Genomic DNA, 20,712 nt, shown 5'->3' with positions numbered 1-20,712 from the left:
CTTATTTTTGTACTATATGGCAAGTTAAAATCTTTAAAAAAAAATGCTTACTGAATCCTATGGCATTTGACATTAGTTATTTGAGATTAATTAAACTAGGTTGATGAATAGGTTGCGAGTCTCATTTAGCCAGCTAGATGGTGCTGTCACCTCAGTTTTACAGAAGTTGTTAAAGCAGATGGGATTAGTTCATGTGTGAGTGATGATGTGACATATCCATAGCGCTGTCACGTACAGGCTTTACCTTCTGTACATAATCCCCTTCCCCAATTAATGACCTCTTCAGTTGTCAATCAGCCACATGCCCTGGATCCCCCTCATGGTTGAACAATCCCATTTTTATAACCTTTTTCAGACACCCAAGTTTTTACATTGTCCATACTTGGAAAAACAAACATTACTTTACATTTTATGACCCATCAATGTTGAAGAAAGAACAAGGGTCAATAGGCTTGAGCTTAGAAATAGTTGTATCATATCTACTACTACATACTCTACATACACAACACAATATACTACATTGCTACTAAGAGCAAAGGTTCAACTTTATCAACATAGCATCTGTTATCTTGTTAGTCCAGACCACGTTAAATATCCATTCTCAAGCCTTCAGAAATACTACCTACTTTACTTTGTAGTGTGGGTGTATGCACCTGGGACCTTTTTGGGATCTTTTGAAATCATAAGTAAAATAGCTTGCACATTGTATGAGCGTTGGCAAGCTTCCAACGGATGGAAAGTGCAACAGTCCATATGACAATGCTCTTTGGGAAGTTCATCCCATTTTACTCTGAAGTGTGGGTGCTCACACCTACAGAGCTTTGTAGCAAATGTGTTGTTACGAACAACCCGTGGATCTTTAGCCTACACTTACAGACTTTACTTCACACTCAGTATATGAGTATTTTGCTAGCAGACATTAGTCAGTGTGTTATCTGTCTGCAAAGGATTGGCCCAACCGTGCCACTCGCCAAAACTGCAACCGTGACACATACACACACACATATAGAGCCCTCACACTGGGTGTGGTACCTAACACGTAAGCTTGCCAACATCACAAGAATACAGGAAGAATAGTTACCAGTTTGTTCATCTCACCAGTAAACCAGTAAATCATTGAGTCATGGACATGACAGAAGTTCAGTTTCATGTGGTGCAATGTGTTTTTTCCCCCCTTCCCTTCTCAAGTCTAATCAAACAATGCTGCCTTGCCTTGAGCGTATCTCACCTGCTTTGACATTGTACACATCGGAGATCAAACAAATATTGTAAACATGTTCCACTATCTTTGAAGAATTCTGGGGATATAGGCCTATGACCCAAGGGCTCTGTACCCACACTGACTCACATTTTCGTAAAACACATATTCATTTATTACTTTGGCAGTGTTGAGAAGAAGGTGTGATAGGAAAATGTCACCAGCAGAAATATAACCAAAACAACCAAAGAACAAGTTCTCAAAAATTCAATGGTAAAAAAAACAATAGCCATGCCTAATATTGAAAATGTAGACACAAAGAAACGATGTACCTGAAATGTAGCTGTTTTCCAAAACTGCTCATATGAAATCTGACTGAAACATGAGGATAAATTACATAATTAAAGTAAATGCGGAAAAAAATCTTTCACCATGTCCGGTTGTTACACAAAGGCCTACTCTACTGTATAACTATAAGTGCATGATGTCAATCATTCTATCTTACTTTTCACTGTTGAAGTCAGCTGATATACAGTGAGCTAATTTAAAGCTTTCTCAGGAAGAGTGAGCAATGATAAACAATCAAAAAATGGCAGAGGGTCAAAAAAATTATCTGAAATAGAATCCAGCAGGCACATCATACAAAGTACGTATAGTAGTGACATAAACCAGGCCCTTAAACAATGATGGTGACATGTGCAAAATTGTTGCTTCATTTATCCAACTGTAATAACTTATAAATCATACATTCAAAAGGTTTACACGAGCAAAGAATGATTATAATCAGCAAAAAGTAGGCCTATCAAAAGTAAGAGCCCTCATTCAGTAAGTGTAACTTTTAAAAAGGGATAATATGCCAGCCAAAACATTTATTAACACTTGGTCACACAAAATATGTCCCCATTTCTTGAAGCTATAATGTATCCATAAAACCTTAGTTAGTATATCAATACACCACTTCAACCACTCCTTAACCGTTTATAAGATTGCCTTTTTGTGCAGTAAATTCTGTAACAATGTGTTGTATTTTAAAAGCTTATTTGTTTTTGAAGTATTAAGCTGATAAATGAAAGAGGTGGACCTTACAATATTAACTGTAGTATGTGGGTCATGTAGTCAAATCATAGAGTAAAATGGACACATCCAAGTAACAGAGGCGGACGCAGGCCTATTTTGATCTTTTACCTACTTAAAGGTGGTTCTGCAAAATTAAAATGAATCAAGTAATTCATAATGTCACTGAAGTAAAAGTATCGATGGCATTAAAATGCAAGATGTCCTACACGAATCTAGGCTACTCATTATGCACAAAGATGTCCCATGTTAGTTGTTTTATTACATATAGGCCTATTATATTATTAGATCATTATTATGGATTCACTTGTGTGTAGGTAAAATGTTACTGTTGTAATCTGAAGTGGAGCTAGTTTTAATATGCAGTTGTGTAGCCTAGTTTTTAATTTATTCTATAACAGTGCATCATATTTTATGAGCTCATACTGCAAAGAATATTAAGTAGGCCTAGGCCAGGTTATATGCTATCTTTAGCAGACCATGAATATGGTGCAATCCAAAGAACACAATTTCCCCTTGAATAGTAGCCTAGTGGAGTTAAAATATGCAGCATGATATGGAAAGTCGAAACACTGAAGAACAAGTATAGCCAGGCCTACATCAATTCAGTTCATGTAGCCTTCAGTGCTTCCCACAAGTTATTATCTGAAATTATTATCTCTTTCAGATCTGCCTGTAGCCTATAGGGTCCGCTAGGTCAACACATTTCATTTTCATTTCATTTAACTTTTATTTATCCTCGAGAGACCAATTGAGGGGTGACCCTCATTTTCAATGGTGTCGAGTCATTTTCAATGGTGTCGAGTCAACACTGTGCCTGTTACTGTGTAGTCTAGTCTAGTGACAATTGGGAGGAAACTGGAGATAAAGACTTCACTTTGACAAATGCACCAAGTTGTTTGGAGTATTTAGCTAATCCTATCTTGAACCACACTTTTGCAGACAAAGCGCACCGTGCTTAACGTTTTCGGTGTGTCTGCAGCGGCCCCTCCCTTCTCCGCACCTGCATGTGAACTCTCTCCGTCCGGACCCAACCTCGACGGGGCGCGGTCCCGTGGGTGGAGTCCCCCGCCTCCGCTCTGGGAACATTTCAGCCTACCTGCACACTTTGGCAGGTCCGCTGCTCTCGTTGAGTCGAGACGAGCCGAGCCGCCGTACACCTCCTTTAAGCTCCTGCACCTATTTCCTTTACTTACGGGAAAGTGGTCCTGTCGATCCGTTCGCGGGAAGGACACCGAGCTATGAAGATGATGGCTCCGGATCCGCTGCGATCGGCGATGAGTCTCCGGACCGTGGAGGACACGTCGCTCGCGCTGCCCTCCGACGACACACTGCGCACGGGACAGCGGCGCGTGCTGGACCAGGTGCACACCATCAAGAGGACCAAGTCGAAACATGGGATGAACGGCTCGTCGTCTCCCTCACCAACAAGTAGGCTATGGGGAAAATATGTATTTTCTAAAACTTCAGGATGTTTGGAAGAATAAACCAAACAATGGTGTAGCCTAGTTCAGCCTGTTGTGTAAATGGTCAGCGTCCTAAAATGTTAACTCGTTCATATCAAAGCAATATAGCATAATGGAGATTTCTTTAAGGCGTAACATAGGGAACACATTCACAGCCTAAGGCAGATTTAGTGAGAGAGAGCAAGAATATTTGGGATGGGAGTTCTGTAGGCCTAATTTTTAAGGTGACAGTAGCCGCAGGCGCAGTGTCACTCATACAGGTGTGACTTGTGATCCTTGTTGTTGAACAAGAAGCACTGCCAGAGACATGACTACTTGTCCTGAATGTGCCACATCTTTCCTGTGAAGTTTTAACACACACACACACACACACACACACACACACACACACACACACACACACACACATTTTTGAGATTATAGTCTTGCAAAATAACTCTGGTGTTTGGCAAGAGGGATTCCAAAGCCCCACCAAAATAGAGAAAAACATATTTTGTGTCTTGTGAAATGTGATCATTCATGGTTGCATGGTTTCCATATGGAAAACAGGAACATACTTCTCTTATCTGTTTGTGCCCTGCAATGCATAAAGTAAAACAACTAAGCTTCTAATAGAAGTCTAAACTGAAGAACCTGTCAGTGAAGAATAGCCTACTTTGCTTTGGTCAAATTCCAGCTGTAGACAGAAACCTAAATAAGAAGTAGGACCAGGTTAGAGCTGCACACAACCAGGTAACACAGCAAGAGCAAATCTGTTCTGTCATGTTTAAAGGGGCAGGTCAGCCAAACTAGAAAAAGGCATCTATTCTCAAACATCTTCGAGCACTTATCAAGCCGTGCAGATTGTTTTTATGTGCTGAGGTTTTGAGATATCAGAGTCCCTGTCACTTCTGCCGCTGTGCCAACACAATGGGTTTTCGGTTGTCGTCCAGTAAATAATAGAAAGTAGAGGGGGAAACATGTGCTCAACAAGCAAGTAGAAGACAAGAAGAGATAGGCCTACATAGCTCATCCAGATCAATCAGACTGCTCTTACATATCTTTTTGTGCGTTCAGAGAATAAAGGCAGGTACGGTATGGTATGGTTCGGTTCGGCTGTGCCTTTTTTTAGTTGTGCATGACAAATGTCTCTTCTACCCCTGATAATTGACTCTTTCCATCTGTGAGTTATTCAGAGTATTTGGTCCATTGTCTCTGGAAGAACATATTGTTTTGCTGTTCGCAGAGGTTTCAGAGGCAAAGGCTATTGCAAAACCCAAGAATAAAACATTTAAAAAAAATCTGCTTGGCTAGATATTAGGAGTGGGCAAATGGAATATGTGTTTTTTTAAGGGACTCAGACAACCACTCCTGTAAGGCTTTTTTTATTCTATGAGATGGATCTTAAGTAACTTCTGGAAAATTCTGTAGAGTTCCTACTACACAGACTTCACGCATGTTGACGCTGATGAGTGTGCTGTTTTTTTTAAAAGCTTTATCGCGTTGTGGTGTTGTCACAGCGCTGTGTTTGACACTTGCATGCTTCCCATATATATCATCTGACAAGACAGACTGACAAAATGTGCTTAAACATGCTTGCTACTTGTAAAGGCTGGATTAACCTAAGTGTAGAAAAAACACAGGCCAAGGCGAATGCCTGTTGACTTTGTCTGAGTCTGACATCACGTCGAGTCTGTCTTTCTGTCTGACTAAGAGAAGTGAAGTCATACATAGCGACCTGTACAACACCTGTAATAAGTGTGAGTAGGCCTATAGGTCTTTTAGGCCATTTGTGGGAGAGAAAAAAAAGAGGTTAAAGAGCGAAAAATATTATCAGCAATTCATTCCTAGATAGTAACATTGAAGAATAATGAATAATTTACAAGTGAATGATCTTTTTTACAACACAGTTTAAATTATTTACCACATCAGTCATTGTGTTCGATGCTCAATGGAAGTCTATATCATGATCAATGTTACCATAACCATGTCAACATGAATCTGTATGTCTTTGTACCGCCCATATAACACCTTGAGGGAAAGTGAAATGTTATCTCTGGATTAGTTGTTGTTGTTCTGTATGACACTACCTTTGTCGCATTATTCTGCTCTTTGTGTCTTCCTGCTGTTTGGGTCTCTTACATCTTCTCTTGTTAACAGGCCTATTTCCCCAGACTTTGTCAACATACGAGTTTGGAACGTTCCGCTTCTCTCCATCCAAGGCGAATGGGACCTACAGCCACACCAACTCGTCTATGTCAACAAGCATCAACAAAGCGGTAATTATTTCTCTCACGCAACAGCCCACAAAGAATGGAAGCACAAACCCTTTCACAAACACATTACAGCTGATCAGTTTTGAATGTTTTTTTTTTCTATCTAGCCAATTAATTTTTTAACAGAATGAGATATACTATGCTTGCAGTATAGGCCTAATTCTTCACAATGACGAGGGTCCTGAGCATGTCATAATCCTGCAACCAGCAGAGATTTTAGGAAACCAAGAAATAATCTAGAACATAACCCAGAGTTGCTGTCGGGCAGATTGTGTTACCTTTGGACAGAGCTAGACTTGCTGTCTCACCCTTTCAACGCCTTTATAGATAGATAGATAGCTTTATTGTCATATGCACCGTTACAGCACAATGAAATTTGCCTTTTCAGTACACACCTCTCCAAGAAACATACAAGACAGTGACAATAACATGGGTGGACAGGAGATAGTGTAACTGCAGGGTCGCAGCGGTGCCGCGCCCCTATGCTAAGCTAACCCTCTGCAGGCTCCAGTTTCATATTGAATGGAGATTTGAGTGGTATCGTTTGAATCTTGCTGCAAATAAGCTTAATTTCTACAATGACGAGGTTATTTATTTGAGAAAATATAAAACACATTAGAGCCTTCTTTGAAAATGTATTGGCTACAAATAATGTTTTAGTTTTTTTGGTATGCGAGCTTAACATGCAAAAAGGCTAATGTGGTCCTATAAAGACACTCCCTGATATGTAAGATTTTTTTATTTGTGATAGCAATAACTGCATCACAGAGAGGATCAACAGGTCTATACGTCTGTGCTAATCCCAAAACTGAGGGACCTTTCAGCAACGGATAATTTATGACACTGTTTTATGAAGCATTGAATCTGACATGGCTTTGCTGGTTAAGAGATGCCAAATTCCATGGAGTAATGTTGACTGTGTGTGTGTGTGTATTCACGCACGTGTGTGTGTGTGTATATTCGCGCGTGTGTGTTTGTGTGTGTGTGTGTGTGTGTGTGTGTGTGTGTGTGTGTGTGTGTGTGTGTGTGTGTGTGTGTGTGTGTGTGTGTGTGTGTGTGTGTGTGTGTGTGTGTGTGTGTGTGTGTGTGTGTGTGTGTGTGTGTGTGTGTGTGTGTGTGTGTGTGTGTGCGGGTTTGGAAGCTCTTGGGCTGCATTATGTGTGTGTGAATGTGTTATTGCTAGTTGGGTTGGCCTGAGCTGACCTACTTACAATGAGTTGAGGCATGTCTAGCGTGAGTGTTCGCGCTGATGAAGGCTCATAATCATCATATCATTAAAGACGTCTTTTGTCAAATTGTATTTTTATTTCTGTTTCTGTCTTGGTTGTTGAGTTACTTTCTAAATTCCACAAGTCTTCAACTATCAACTATTAAAATAATTACTTCAGCTGCCTCTCAGCTAGTAACCACACATTCTGTCTTAGCTATACCTTTTTTTGTCATGCACATGGCTCTTTGTATTACACCTGTCGCACAGTACTGCTGCATTGAATGAAAGAATTATAGATGGTAGAAACTATAGGATTAAGTAAAGAAACAAAATGGAAATGTATTATAACCAACCAAGCAGCTACCGCAACCCTAACATGTTAAAGAGCTAAACAATTAGATGGGTCCGTCTGTCAGTCAGTACTTGACACCTGTGTACATCATGTTTACACTGGTATACCGTGAAGCAGTGTTGCTCACTGTAGCAGCACTCTGCTTTCTTCTCTGTGCTGCTTCTGTTTGCTTTGCTCAATTTGCATTTGTCTCTTGTCCAGCCTCTGGTGTGAGGCGGCTCAGTCAGGCTGTACCCAAACACTGTACACACTGTCAGTTCTTATCAAAGATGTTGTTGACGTATCTGCCCAGTATCGGGCCTTTTGCTGCTAAGTAGCAGGGCTGGTAGCCGAGCAACCTGTCCGGTTTGAAGCAAGAAAGAGAGTCAGTACACAGAACCATACAGAGTGTGTGTGCGTGTGTGTGTTCAGGCCAATGGAAATGTTCCTCTTCCCAAAATGTGTGATTTAAACTGTAATTTGTTTAACCAAGCCAATAGGAGCCGAGGTGGATGTGTGAGAATGACCCATCGTTAAAGCATTAACAAGACATGTTCTGTCATTTTACTTAGGCTATGACCAGTTTATTTCTTATTTAAGTTTTGTCAAAGTCTAAAGAGCAAAGTCCAAATAAATGTATACATAAACAATGTGTTATAAGTTAACATGAAAATGAAGCTGTTTGGTGCTTATCAGGATTGTGAAGACAGGTTTAGCGGGTGCTGTGTCGGACTTGCTCACACAAAGATCCTCTGTGAGAAACTGCTCGGCTGCACCAGCGGTTTTGTGAGAGAACTGCTTGAGTTCGTCTCCAATGACAGATATTATGTTTCTTAGGATTGGGAGGTTGTTTGGTGAATTCTGTTGCCTTTAACATAAGCTGAGGAAAAGTCAAAGTATAGGCTACAGGCTTTCAGTCAGGTCAATTTCCTCTGTATAGGTTTACATGGGATTTCTTTGAAATGCTTACTTTGGTGACTTAGGTGATGTAGTGATTTAGCGGTTAATGTTTTTTTCTGTCATTTAGCCACCGCTAGCCGAGCTACAGTGTTCAATGACACACGAGTGTACACATCTTAGAATGCGCCCTGTGTGTATTATTTTAAACTGAATAAATGTTGTGTATGCCTGAACATTTTAAATGTAAGATTAATAAATATGTAAGTAAATCTCCTGGGCCATATATTTTTTGTTTTTAGATCAATACTCGAGGGACTCACACTCTGAACAATAGACACTTGGGCGGATCATTTGTCAGCAAGTCAGCTGTATGGGAACAATCAAACAATGCTTCCAACTGGAACCAGAAAGCCAACGGGCTGAAAACCAGTCGCAGTGACCCTGCCTTGGTTCCTCCATTTTCTCCTGTTCCCTCAACTCAAATTGGAACTGTTATGGTGAGCCAGTTATTTTCAAGTTACCTACATTGGAAGTTCTCCACAGCACCATACTGTATAAGCATTGTCATTTTACTCTTTTTCTTCAAGAGAGGCAAAGGGAAGAGTTTCCATGGCCAGTACCAGGCTCAAGGTAATAGATACAGCTCCTATTCTGTGACCGATGGTCCTCCTTTGGTAAGCCCCAGCGTGACACAGATTGTCCAGCAGCCCGCTACCGTGTTTCAGAGTAAGGGCAAGATGGGTACCCTCAAACCAGCCAAGTTACAGGAGATATTACCGTAAGTTCCCTTGGCGGCTTGGCTTTCATTTACATTTTCACGCAACAAGAATGGTTTGACCTGTGCAACATTATACATGTACTAGATAACGGTCACATCCCTATTTGTCACAATCAGATAACAAAAAAAACATAAACAAATCTACATTTTATATCTATGATTATGTTGTAAATAGTGATCATATTGCAGTCTTAAGGTAAAGGTTCCATTAAGTAAGGGGTAAAGGTTTATTTCCAATTGCAGTCCAGTGTTACATTATTGAAGGGTTTGGCTGCAGCCCTTGCTGTGTGATGGCTTTTGTACTTTAAAGAAATATTCATCCTGCACCGTCCTTGTCCTGAATTTTGCTCAGGTATCATGTTACAAAGGAGTAACAAGCGCATTATCTTTTAAATGCAACAAAAGCTATTTCTTGCTTTCAACTTAATGCATGCTGTTTATTAAACATGTGGCATCACTTATGGTATCATCAGAGTCATTTTAGCACCTGATTTCCTAATCTCCTTTTAACCCTGTTTCCTAACCCTGTTAACTGCAGTGGCAACAGTCAAAAAAAAGTGGCGGACCTGACCTTAAAGGATGCTATAATGTTCCTGTCTAACCCTGGGGAGAATTACCAGCAGTGCGGAGCCACCTTCATCCAACATGCCACCTACAAAGAGGAGCGCACCAAACAAGAGGTCCGATACTTCTCTATATGTTCAGACACAACCTCTAAACATGCACACATACACTGCATTTTTTTTTTCTCAAATAATGTTTGTGTGAGGCATGTGTTATAGACTACGTTCAGACTGCTTCCAAACAAACAAAAAATGGTGTACGAGCAATACATGCAAAAGTGAGCACTAAGGCGTGCAGTGTGAACGTGGGCGACTGTGGCTTAGTTGGTTGAGCGGGTCGGCTGATGATCAAAGGGTTGAAGGTTCGATCCCTGCCCTGCCATCTGTGTAATTGTTGTTGTGTCCTTGGGCAAGACACTTCACCCACCTTGCCTTGTGTGAATGTCGATAGTTAGCCTGCTATCGGTGTATGAATGTGTGTGTGAATGGTAACATGGGAAAGGAAAACAGGTCTCCCTTGCAAAAGAGTCTCCGGTCTCAATGGGATTTACCTGTATAAATAAAGGTTAAAAAAAAAAAAAAAAAAACGTAGCCATTGTGTAATACTACTGGTGGAGCGCTCTATGAAGACCTTTCTGGAGGGGATAGGAAGAAAGAATGTATCCCTCACTGCACTTGGCTGCTAGTTCTGCTCATAACTTGAACAGAACAACAATTGCCACGCCTGTTCAAGTCGTACATTTTCAACCACACTCAGTCCTTCCACGTTTTCCTTGTCACAGGTTTTCGAAATGGGGGGCATCCCTCAACTGGTGGTCCTGATGCAGAGCAGCCACCCTGGAGTGAGCCAGGCAGCCACTGCGGCTCTGAGGAACCTGGTGTTTGAGAACCATGACAACAAGCTGGAGGTTCAGCAATGTAGCGGTATAGCTAAGGCCCTGCAACTGCTAAAGGAGACAGATTCCACTGAAACCCAGAAACAAATCACTGGTAGGTATTTCTAATGGGGCTCGAAATCTTGCACAGAATGCTGGCCTAGTGGGCCTTTATCAAAACAGAAATGTCTTATCACTAACCCTGTGGGAAAATATCACCTCGTGTGGGCAAAAACCATGTTTAACATAAGGCTATTTTTAAACTTTATTTTTATGTTGTGTACTAAAACAAAGAGAGTGCAAAATGAATACATAAAAAATCAGACCAGGTCAACAGGGGTTAAGGGTAACCCCATAATATTAATGTTACTTTCCTAATTTTCTAACCATTTGTTTTGGTTGCGTCATTAGGTTTTTTGAGAACAAACTCATATTCAAAAGGACGCAACATGATGCGTGGATTACATGTCTCATGGTGTTATCAGAAATGCAACGGAAGATTTTTTTAAATGTATTTATTAATATATTTATTATTTATTTACTTTGTTATACTCGTCTTCCAATTTGCAGGCCTGCTATGGAACCTGTCCGCTGCTGACGAGGTGAAGAAAGAACTTATAGCTACAGCCCTGCCCTGTCTGACTGAGAATGTAGTGGTACCATTCACTAGCTGGTCAGAGAATTGCGCAAACAACAACATACACCCTGAGGTCTTCTACAACGCCACTGGGTGCCTGCGGTGAGAACAATGAATGAAAACCAGCCCCTCTGTGCATGGACTTGGTTAGATGATTGATAATAGTTAGATGCAGCTCTAGTCAAACATGCCCCATATTCACGTCAATGTATTGGAACCAGAAAGAACAGCGAGCACCACTTTTGTTCTTTATGCCTCTTTTTTCTATTTTTCAAATGATATGTGTGCTATTCATTGATGTTTAATTTGAATTACATTGATGTAATTGTCACTTTCTTATATATTAAGTTTTATGCACATTGTGCATAAAGTTGAGTTTACTAACAGGGTTTGGTGGTTCAAGTTACACTTTGAGGCACTCACAGCTCTGTGTCAGTTATAATATTCTGGACATTCTATGTTGGTGTTGTCATGTGGATTGAAACCAATGGCTGAAATGTGTTTAGGAACCTGAGCTGTGCCAAGAAAGAGGAGAGGCAGGCAATGAGAGGGTGCCGCGGCCTCATCGACTCCCTCATGAGTTACATGCAGTCCTGTGTGGCAGAGGAGAACCCCGATGACAAGGTAAACGTTGTTATATCTATCAACAGAACCTTTTCCCATCCACCACTCGTATTTGTATAAAAAAGAGAAATTACATTAAAAGGTTTGCACTTGCGCTCCGGTGGCGTAGTGGATAGAGCGCGTACCATATTGGCTCAGGCCTCGTTACAGTGTTCGCGGGTTTGAATCTGACCCGAGGACCTTTACTGCATGTCATCCCCCCTCTCTCTCTGTCTCCCCATTTCACCTCTGTACTATCAAATAAAGCTTGAAAATGCCCAAAAAAATAATCTTTATTATTATTTACCAATTTGAAAAGTCCCTCTTGGGCCGAGGGATGTTGTGACAGGAATGGTTCCCTATTATATTTCCAGATATTTTATAGAACTATTAATCGATTAAGCAAGGAAAAACACATTGGTCAAAGGCTTCAGAAAAGAATCTGCATTCATTGCCGTTTTGATTTGGTATTGCTACGGTGCTTTTAGAGAGACGTGTAGCATTGTTTGTTTGTAACAACACATTGTTTTTCTTGCTCATATAGCATTGTTTCTTTTTTCACACATTGTCCCTCTCTTTTATGGTGCACACACACATAAGGTAAATACTGCAGGCACAATCAGCATACTATATTTAGCTAGTGTTTGTTTGAGCACCTGCTACTTTGTGGATGTTCTGGGTGTGAATGTGTGCTTAATTCCACGTCTGTTCAAGAACCGTGTTTCTTTCTTGAAGTAGTGGAGTATGATTGCTGTTGTTGGGAGAACATATTTTTTGTCTGCTCTGTAAAGTTATCTTCTTGAAGAAACCTGTATCTGGAATCCCAGGGGTTATGTAATATGAAGCTTTATTAAATTACTAACCACTTAACTTAACCTAACTTAATTAACTTAAACTTGTGTGTTAAAGATGCTGTAAGCGGAATGGTTCTTTTAGTTAACTTCCTGTCAGTTACTGCAGTTAGCAGTGCCCTCGCTCGTCCCTACGTCACCATATTAATGCACTGCGGTCTTCAAGCAGGGAGTTATCTAGCATCATCTCAGATCCATAAGTGTGATAAAACATGATAAAAACCATCAAAACAGACATTGGGAAGGATTTTTACCTGCTCCGCCATTGTAGGCGCATAAACATTCACCCATCTGTTGCTCTGGCGTGCACCGGCAGTGAGACCATGAGTGAGACGGGTGTCGGTTTGAAGCGTTCTCTCTTGTGATTGAATAAAAATTTTGGGATCCTCCAATAAGTTTATTTGCCGATTACATGCAGAGCAGCTGACTGAGAGATCGGCTTTATGAAACGCGCACATTATGTAAGTGATCACTGTATGAATAAAGAGCGAATTAACACTTATATTAACATAAATAAACCGCTTACTTCACCTTTTAATGGCATTTTTAGATGAATTAATCTATTCAAGCATATGAACACACTTGCTGAAGACTTTAATGGAAGTTTGCTTGATCAACATGCATTGTGAACCACAAATGACAAATAAAGACAGAAAAATTATGTACCTTTGTGTGCTGGAAAAGTGGACCTTAAGGGAAATTCAAGTAGGATGTTATTCCCATATTGTTGTTATGATAACATTTAACCTATTGCCTCCTTCAGGGAGATTTGGTGTATGCAGAGTTTTAAAAACGTTTAGCCATTATACCATATATGCTTGCCTTTTGAGTTAAATTGTAACCCAGAGATACAAATGCGGAACAATTAACCACAGATATCAGCTTTCCTTAGTAAATAGTTGTAGTGAATGAGATTTGCATGATGTGTGTATATTTCATTTTTGCAGTTGGGAAACTTGCAAGAATAATATTTTCATATTGTATTAGCCCCAAATTATTTTCAAAACAAAAGTGTGGCAGGTAAGTCAGAAAGTAGATCTGCTATTGTAAGGAGCGATGAATAATGGACACATTTATGAGAGAAGTCCCTGAAATGTATTACTTTGAACTCTTCTCCTCTTCTGCAGTCTGTGGAGAACTGTGCATGCATCCTTCATAACTTGTCCTACCAACTGGAGGCCGAGTCACCTGAGTGCTTCGGCACTTTCGTCTCTAGGAGTGAGAGCCAACCTGGCGACAAAAGCCCCACAATTGGATGCTTCAGCCCCAGGAGCAGCAAGCTTCGAGATGAGGTGGGCATCAACTACCTCACGTTCTAACCCTAACCTCTGTTTGTTGGCTAAATGATGACAGGTCTTTTCTCCTCTTTTAACAATCCACCCTCCTTCTCATCTCTTTATTGTCTTTTTCAACAGCTTCCTTTTGATGTGCCAGATACCAGTACACCATCAGGTGCAAAGTGGTTGTGCCATCCCAAAGCTATGCAGACTTACCTGTCCCTAATGGGCTCGTCCAAGGAAGATGCCACCTTGGAGGCCTGCTGTGGTGCCCTGCAGAACCTCACCGCCAGCAAGGGAATGGTGAGTACCAAGCAGATCATTACTGGGATCAAGGTGTATGGGTGGGGAAGCATTGATTGAAGAAAAGATTTAAACCACAGGTAAAGAGAGTTGGAATAGTTAGTTGAAAAAGGTTGGAGTTTTTCTCCATGGATTCAGAGGTTTTTAGAGACACGTGGAAAAAGTATGAACAGGGGAAGGTGAGAAGCATGCAAATGTCAAAAAAATTACATCACCTTGATGTGGTATTGCATTGCAATTATTGTATTAGTGTGGACTGCTACGGTGCAAAACATTTAATGTATTTTCCTATTTCTACCTTGTCTTTGTTTCTCCTTTAGGGTGCCAGTGCCATGAGCCATGTTCTGGTTCAAAAGTTGGGGGCTCTACTGCACATTCCTCGTCTATTACAGTCTTCAAACAAGGGCCTGCAGAAGACGGCCACGTCCCTGCTAGCAAACATGTCTCGCAACAGCAGTGTGCAGCCCACCATGGGTAAGGAAGAAGAGCGTGAGATATTGATATGAGATTTCATAGTATCATGTTCTCTACAGAAATGTAGAGATAGTCCATAAGAAAAGTCATTAAATGTGTGTTTCCTGTGTCTTCTCTGTAGCCAAGCAAATTCTGCCTGAGCTCACCAGCCTCCTCTCTAACCCTACGGAGATGGGAGGTAATGACGATACTGTAGCAACAGTTTGCAATACAGTACAGAGTCTGATGTTGGCTGACCCTGAGGTCGGCAAGAAGTTCATTAATCCAGAACTGGTGTCATCGCTGTCTGAACTCAGCCAGAATCGGTGAGCTTTTATTTATTCATCTTTCATTTATTCACCCTGTGGATAGAGTAAGAGAGAGAGTTGTATCCGCCTATGACTACAGTGGATACTTTACAGAACACGGAATAGTTTCTACAAAGTTACTGGCTGTCCCGCAAACCCACTTTAAAACCTGTAATGATTGTGCTTATAAGCGGTCGCTCCCAAATTTCCCAAAGGAATGCCCTCCCTTTACAATTGCGATCTCTCGAATGTGTGAACACTTTTATGAAGCAGCTGAATTTTTTTTTTTATTAAAACAGGCTTTTGATCAAAAGGCAGACCATGGCTCCATTTCAGCTTTCTTTCCGTCATTAAAGATTGTTAAAGGAATGGTTCGATTTTTTTACGTGACAGTCATGGGCAATTTCTGGTTCCTTCCAGTATGTATGTTATTCTTAAATGACATTTCATGTAAACATGTAGAGTGCAACTTAATGTGATAAATAAACAAGTCCCAAAAAGCACACAGGAGCAGTTAGTGATGTTTTATAGTTTATATTTTGACTTGCTCCCCTTGACAACCAGTGTTTGAGCTGAGGTAACCTGGATGAGCGACCTTTGCCCATTTCTATATCAAAAATACATGCACAGTTACAGGAATAGTTTCTGTCACCTTCCTTGAGCCAGAGAGTGAGGTAACAAGCTTAAAATGGTGAACTATTCCTTTAATAATCTTTAATGCCTTAATTTGAAACTGTCTGTTTGTTGTCTGTTTCTTATTTTATTGTGTTTGTATTTTAATGGAAAGCACTTTGGGATTTATATATCTGTGACAGGTGCTTTATAAATAAACATACTTACTGAGTTACTTGCTAAAATAAATCCTCAAAAAAACCACAAGACAACATTTTCTCTGAAATATCCAGAGTTATAGGAGAATTGTATCTGGAAAGATGTTTTTTAATGCTATGAGCACTACAGACAAAATTGCATTCACCTCCACTGTAAGGATGTGACAACGTTAATTGTCTCTACCACAGAGGGTCACATTTTCAACACAAACGCAAAAGTATTTTTACATTTCCGGCTATTCATTTACACAACAACAGCGTTATCGGGGACTGAAAATGTTAACTTTTGAAACCAGGTTCCTGAGTGAAATCTTTTGAAGATGAAACTCCAGCGTCACCATATAAATGGCAATGCTGTCTTATGCAGGGCTCAAATATAACACTCGCCAAATGTGGGTAAATTCAGTCTATGAGAGTAAGTTATTGAGACTACCTGCCACTTTGGCTGTTGAAAGATTTGTGTGCTCTGCTGGCTTTTTATCGACTCTTAAACTCTTATCACCACCGTTAATGCCGGGGAGACGTGGTTTTCTACATTATAAAACACTATCTATAGTTACTGTTATCATAAACAGAGCATTTCCTAAGGCTGCGGCTTCACATTAAAAGCATTTAACTGGCCAAACATGAGTTAAATTGCTTCTTTTCCATACAACCATTTGTGTTTTACTGTCTGACGTCTGCTCCTCTGTCCTAGGTCTTTCCCCAAGGGCAGCAAAACAGCTTCCCTGCTGCTCTACAGCTTATGGGACGAGAAGAATTTGCAGAAATCTATAAAGAAGGTAAGTTGTAAGGAGCTGAAATGTTTTTTTTAAGTGAGACTGACTGTGAGCATCATTCCACAAAACAAAGCTGCTGTGTGTGTGTATCTGGTTAAAGCTTAGCACATGTTTGTGCTGCTTTGCACAAGCAGTGGGAGGTCCCAGCTGAAATGGGTTATTATTACTCCTCTCTCACATAGTCACTTTCCATTCCCTCCTGCCCCACCCAAAACTCACATTGGAATCCAGGCAGACTAGTTTTCAGTGCTCACTGCCTATTATGGGCGAAGCGATACATGTTAAATGGAAAGATCGGAAGAGTCAGAGGAGGAAAGGGCGGGGACAGGCTCAAATACATTGAAAAGAGTTTTCTTGAAGGAAGTTTGATTTATGAAAAAGAGCAAATTAGTTGACTATGACATGGATGGTAGTTATGCTTATACATGCAACAAATCATGAGAGAAAAGTGTGGGAGAAGTAGAGCAGGAAAGAGAGGTGTTTACACTGCCATGAATTTCCTCAGAGGCACTATACATTTCCTTCAATAACAGCAAGGCTGTGTTGTATTTTTTGTGTGTGTGTGTGTGTGTGTGTGTGTGTGTGTGTGTGTGTGTGTGTGTGTGTGTGTGTGTGTGTGTGTGTGTGTGTGTGTGTGTGTGTGTGTGTGTGTGTGTGTGTGTGTGTGTGTGTGTGTGTGTGTGTGTGTGTGTGTGTGTGTGTGTGTGTGTGTGTGTGTGTGTGTGTGTGTGTGTGTGTGTGGTTGCATTTGTGTGACACCCTTTACTGATTTATTTTAAACTTTTGGATCCACAGCAGGGGATGGCCAAATCACAATTTGTCAATGACACTACAACAGGAGTGCACAATTTCTTCCAAAATATGGACTGAGTGCAATGGACAAGTGCAATGGCACCACAGAGCCACCTGAGGGGTATGATTTGATCTCAGAATTAAAGGCTCTATGGGGCCAAACTATGTTTATTTTTTCAAAATTAGTATCAGAAGGATTACAACTATGTCTCCTTTGTGTGTCTTTTCTCTCTGCATCTTTCCCTGCACATTTTCGCCTGTGTGCTTGCAGATGGAAACCAGCATGTTTAAACACTACTCTGGCCACACCCTAGCAATGAGGAGAGGACTAAAAGAATTCTTCACATAATAACCCTGTTGAAAGCCTGTCAATTAAGAGTGAAACAAATGTTGTAGTTAGTTTAGGAAAGTTAAAGGTCAACTATTATGCAAATCACTTTTTCACGGTTTTCAACATTAATTTTGGTCCCCAGTGTGTGTAGTGGGTGACACTAGTAATGAAAAAAACAACCAATTCTCTTTTTTGATACCTCCACCTTTCCGAAAGCCTGCTTTCAAAAACCCCAGTCAGATACACTACCCTTATGATGTCACAACGGGGAAGCCACGCCCCCTCATTAACAATCTGACCTGGCACACTCTCAAATACGCCTGAATCTAACTGGCAGTCCATCATGTTGAGCTGGCGGTTGGTGGCTGTGCCCCCACGTAGGTCTGGGCAATCAGGGCAGACTGAGCTTTTTACAAGGTGGGCCTTAGCTAAAACAGAGGCTGAAAAGAGGAGTGTCTGCAGTGGAAACCCAAATAACAGTTTTGAACCTGAAAATTAGCATAATATGTGACCTTTAAGAATAATCCTGAGATTATGTATAATATTTGGATATGTGTATGTGTGTGTAAAGAAATGTGTAAGCATGTCTTTGGTTGGTTAAGTGTGCGTTTCCTGAGGCCTAGCTCCTACGGCCTAGAACCACAGTACACCAGACAGTTTGGATTGACAGTGTTATCTGCCGAGAAAGTTACCTAAGGCATGGGTGGCATTGTTGTCAAATGTGACTGTCCACAGTGGCTGAAAGACAAAATAACTATTGTGGGCTGCTTGAGGACTGAGCAGCAGCCAATAATGAAAGTGATGAGAAATGTTTTGATACTATTTCTATTTTCAAAGTTTCTTCAAAATGTACTCTCCATACGAAAGCAAAGACATGCTACATTTCTTAATGTTTGATGCAATCTGGTGGATTTTTTTTTAATTGTGTTACTTGGCTTTGTCATCTGTTTCATTCTGTCATTCAGATATTTTTTTTATAAGAACAATTAACATAAACATGCTTCGCCTCAGTAGTCAAACGAATAGCTTCACATTTTGGGAAAAATTCTTCTGCACTGTCTTACTAAGAGTGGATGTGAAGACTGTTTCCGCTCTTATGTTTGAACATTGAATATGTAGCTACAACCGGCAGCCAGTTAGCTTAGCTTAGCACAAAGGTAGCTAATGGGCAGTAATGGCTTGCCTGGCTCTGCTAAAAAAGATTCTGTGGTTTTAAAGGTTAATGGGAACTGTAAAATCGCATTGCGAAACAAAATGTAGTTGGATTATACAACCGAGTGTTAAGCAGTGGAAACATGTTATCGTTGGACCAAGCTAGTTCAGCTATTCTTCCAATCCTTTGTGATACTGTATATTGAGCTAACCAACCGCTGGCAGTAGCTTCATATCTAAAGAACAGACATGAGAGCAATATCAAATCTTATCATCTAGTGTTCAGTGGAAAATAGTTTTTCTTAAAATATGGAACTATTGCTTTAAAGTATAGTAGTAAGCGCCTTTGTTCTAAGCCTATCAACATTTTACAAATTGTATGTTATATTTTGTTTGCCTGATTTCATCATTGTTGGGTTTGTTGCATAAACTGAGGAATTGGGTTGGAATAATTATTATTTTTTTTTATTCAGAAGACGTCCAATATAAAATGTTTGAACAGTTGAACACAGTCGGTCTGTTGAGTGTTCTTTGATTTAAATGAAACGACACACACTGAGTAAACAATATAGGCGCTGTGCCCTCAAATTTAAGTCTGAGGAATTACAATCCATGCACACCAACACAGGAGCTACACATTCAAATATAACATTTAAAATGTTGCTTTTATTTGAAAAGCAGACAGACTTTTCATCTCAAACCTTGTTGCCACCTTATCTATAACGCTTTTAAGGTTCATTACACAGTAGCCTATCTGCTCTCATAACCCAATTATAGGCTTGTTTTCTGAAAACAGATGTTGCTCCAATTGACTGTTTTTACATTTGAGAAATATAGTTATGCTGAGGTTCATTTGCCTGAAAGATTGTTGTCAGTATTGCTTAGAATGTATTTTTCCTGATAAATGTTTGTTTATATGTGTGTGTGGCATATAATTAGGAGCTTTCCCTGACACTTTCCCAGTCTGTACATAGAATAAATAACAGATATGAAGACAACATTGTGAATAGTGGTCTTTTCTTCAACAACCAATGAAAAGTGCACCATGTGCATATACAAACCATATTGGAAGATGGTAAAGTCTTTTGATTATTTCTTGTGCATCTTCTGAACTAATTAAGTCTACATTTATATTATTGCTTTTGGTGCCTGTTTTTGATCCAGGTTTTCATTCTAAGCTTGGTTTTTGTGGTGGGTGTGTGTGTGTGTGTGTTTGCATACTGTTCTTTGACTAGAGAGCAACAGTTTGGTGGGATTGTTGAAGGCTTGAATCCAAAAAGCAGATTTTTAATGTGTCCATTGCACATTGCACTGGTTTCACAAAAACTACATTAATTGTTCATTTTTATTATTCACAATATACACAAAACGATTGACTTTTTTTCAACCTACTTGTAATTTGGATATCTTTTCCCTTGCACGTGTTGATTTTCTCGTTCCTTTTCACTTAACTTTTAACTTAAGGGTCTGATTTTACATCAACCCCGCCTGTTCTTAATTAAGATAACTCTTATCAAATCACTGTCAACTGTTTTCACTCTCCGTTTTAATTTTTACCGTGGCACTCTCTTGATAGGTTAAAAAAAACGATCACTAACAAAATTGGAAGCAAAAATAAATCCTCAGCGGCTCAAGGCCGTTCATATGTTTATCCTTCATGGGTGTAAATCACTTTGAACCTGACATATTCTGCTCATTATTTTAGGTTTGCAACTTGTTGCTCTCCTAATCGTTTCAGTGCTTTAC

At 40.1% G+C, this 20,712-nt stretch overlaps 1 protein-coding gene across 2 annotated transcripts; it reads left to right on the top strand.

Moving 5' to 3' along the window:
- Window positions 1-3,367: 3,367 nt before the first annotated feature.
- Window positions 3,368-19,964, top strand: pkp1a (plakophilin 1a). 2 transcript variants are annotated; one of them, XM_080031252.1, is made up of 15 exons: window positions 3,368-3,703; window positions 5,878-5,996; window positions 8,734-8,931; window positions 9,022-9,212; window positions 9,751-9,892; window positions 10,558-10,765; window positions 11,221-11,389; window positions 11,794-11,911; window positions 13,869-14,033; window positions 14,157-14,321; window positions 14,642-14,795; window positions 14,917-15,100; window positions 16,610-16,694; window positions 17,487-17,604; window positions 17,755-19,964. In XM_080031252.1, the coding sequence occupies exons 1-14, from the start codon at window positions 3,514-3,516 to the stop codon at window positions 17,559-17,561; spliced, it is 2,163 nt and encodes a 720-aa protein (XP_079887378.1). In that variant the 5' UTR covers window positions 3,368-3,513; the 3' UTR covers window positions 17,562-17,604; window positions 17,755-19,964. The 2 variants fall into 2 exon arrangements, with proteins under 2 accessions (XP_079887378.1, XP_079887377.1); XM_080031251.1 differs by having other exon boundaries at window positions 17,487-19,964.
- The last annotated feature ends 748 nt before the right edge of the window (window positions 19,965-20,712 follow it).

Source organism: Ammodytes marinus (assembly GCF_949987685.1).
Source record: "Ammodytes marinus genome assembly, chromosome: 7".
NCBI classification, from domain to species: Eukaryota; Metazoa; Chordata; class Actinopteri; order Uranoscopiformes; family Ammodytidae; genus Ammodytes; species Ammodytes marinus.
This window is presented reverse-complemented; position numbering and strand designations above follow the sequence as displayed.

What these genes read in the sequence shown, in the direction of transcription:
- pkp1a (XM_080031252.1), top strand. Translation starts at nt 3,514, where the DNA reads ATGAAGATGATGGCTCCGGATCCGCTGCGATCGGCGATGAGTCTCCGG. An exon ending in AACCCAGAAACAAATCACTG is followed by an intron (nt 10,766 to 11,220) that starts GTAGGTATTTCT and finishes TCCAATTTGCAG; the next exon opens with GCCTGCTATGGAACCTGTCC. An exon ending in TGCAGAAATCTATAAAGAAG is followed by an intron (nt 16,695 to 17,486) that starts GTAAGTTGTAAG and finishes TTGGATCCACAG; the next exon opens with CAGGGGATGGCCAAATCACA.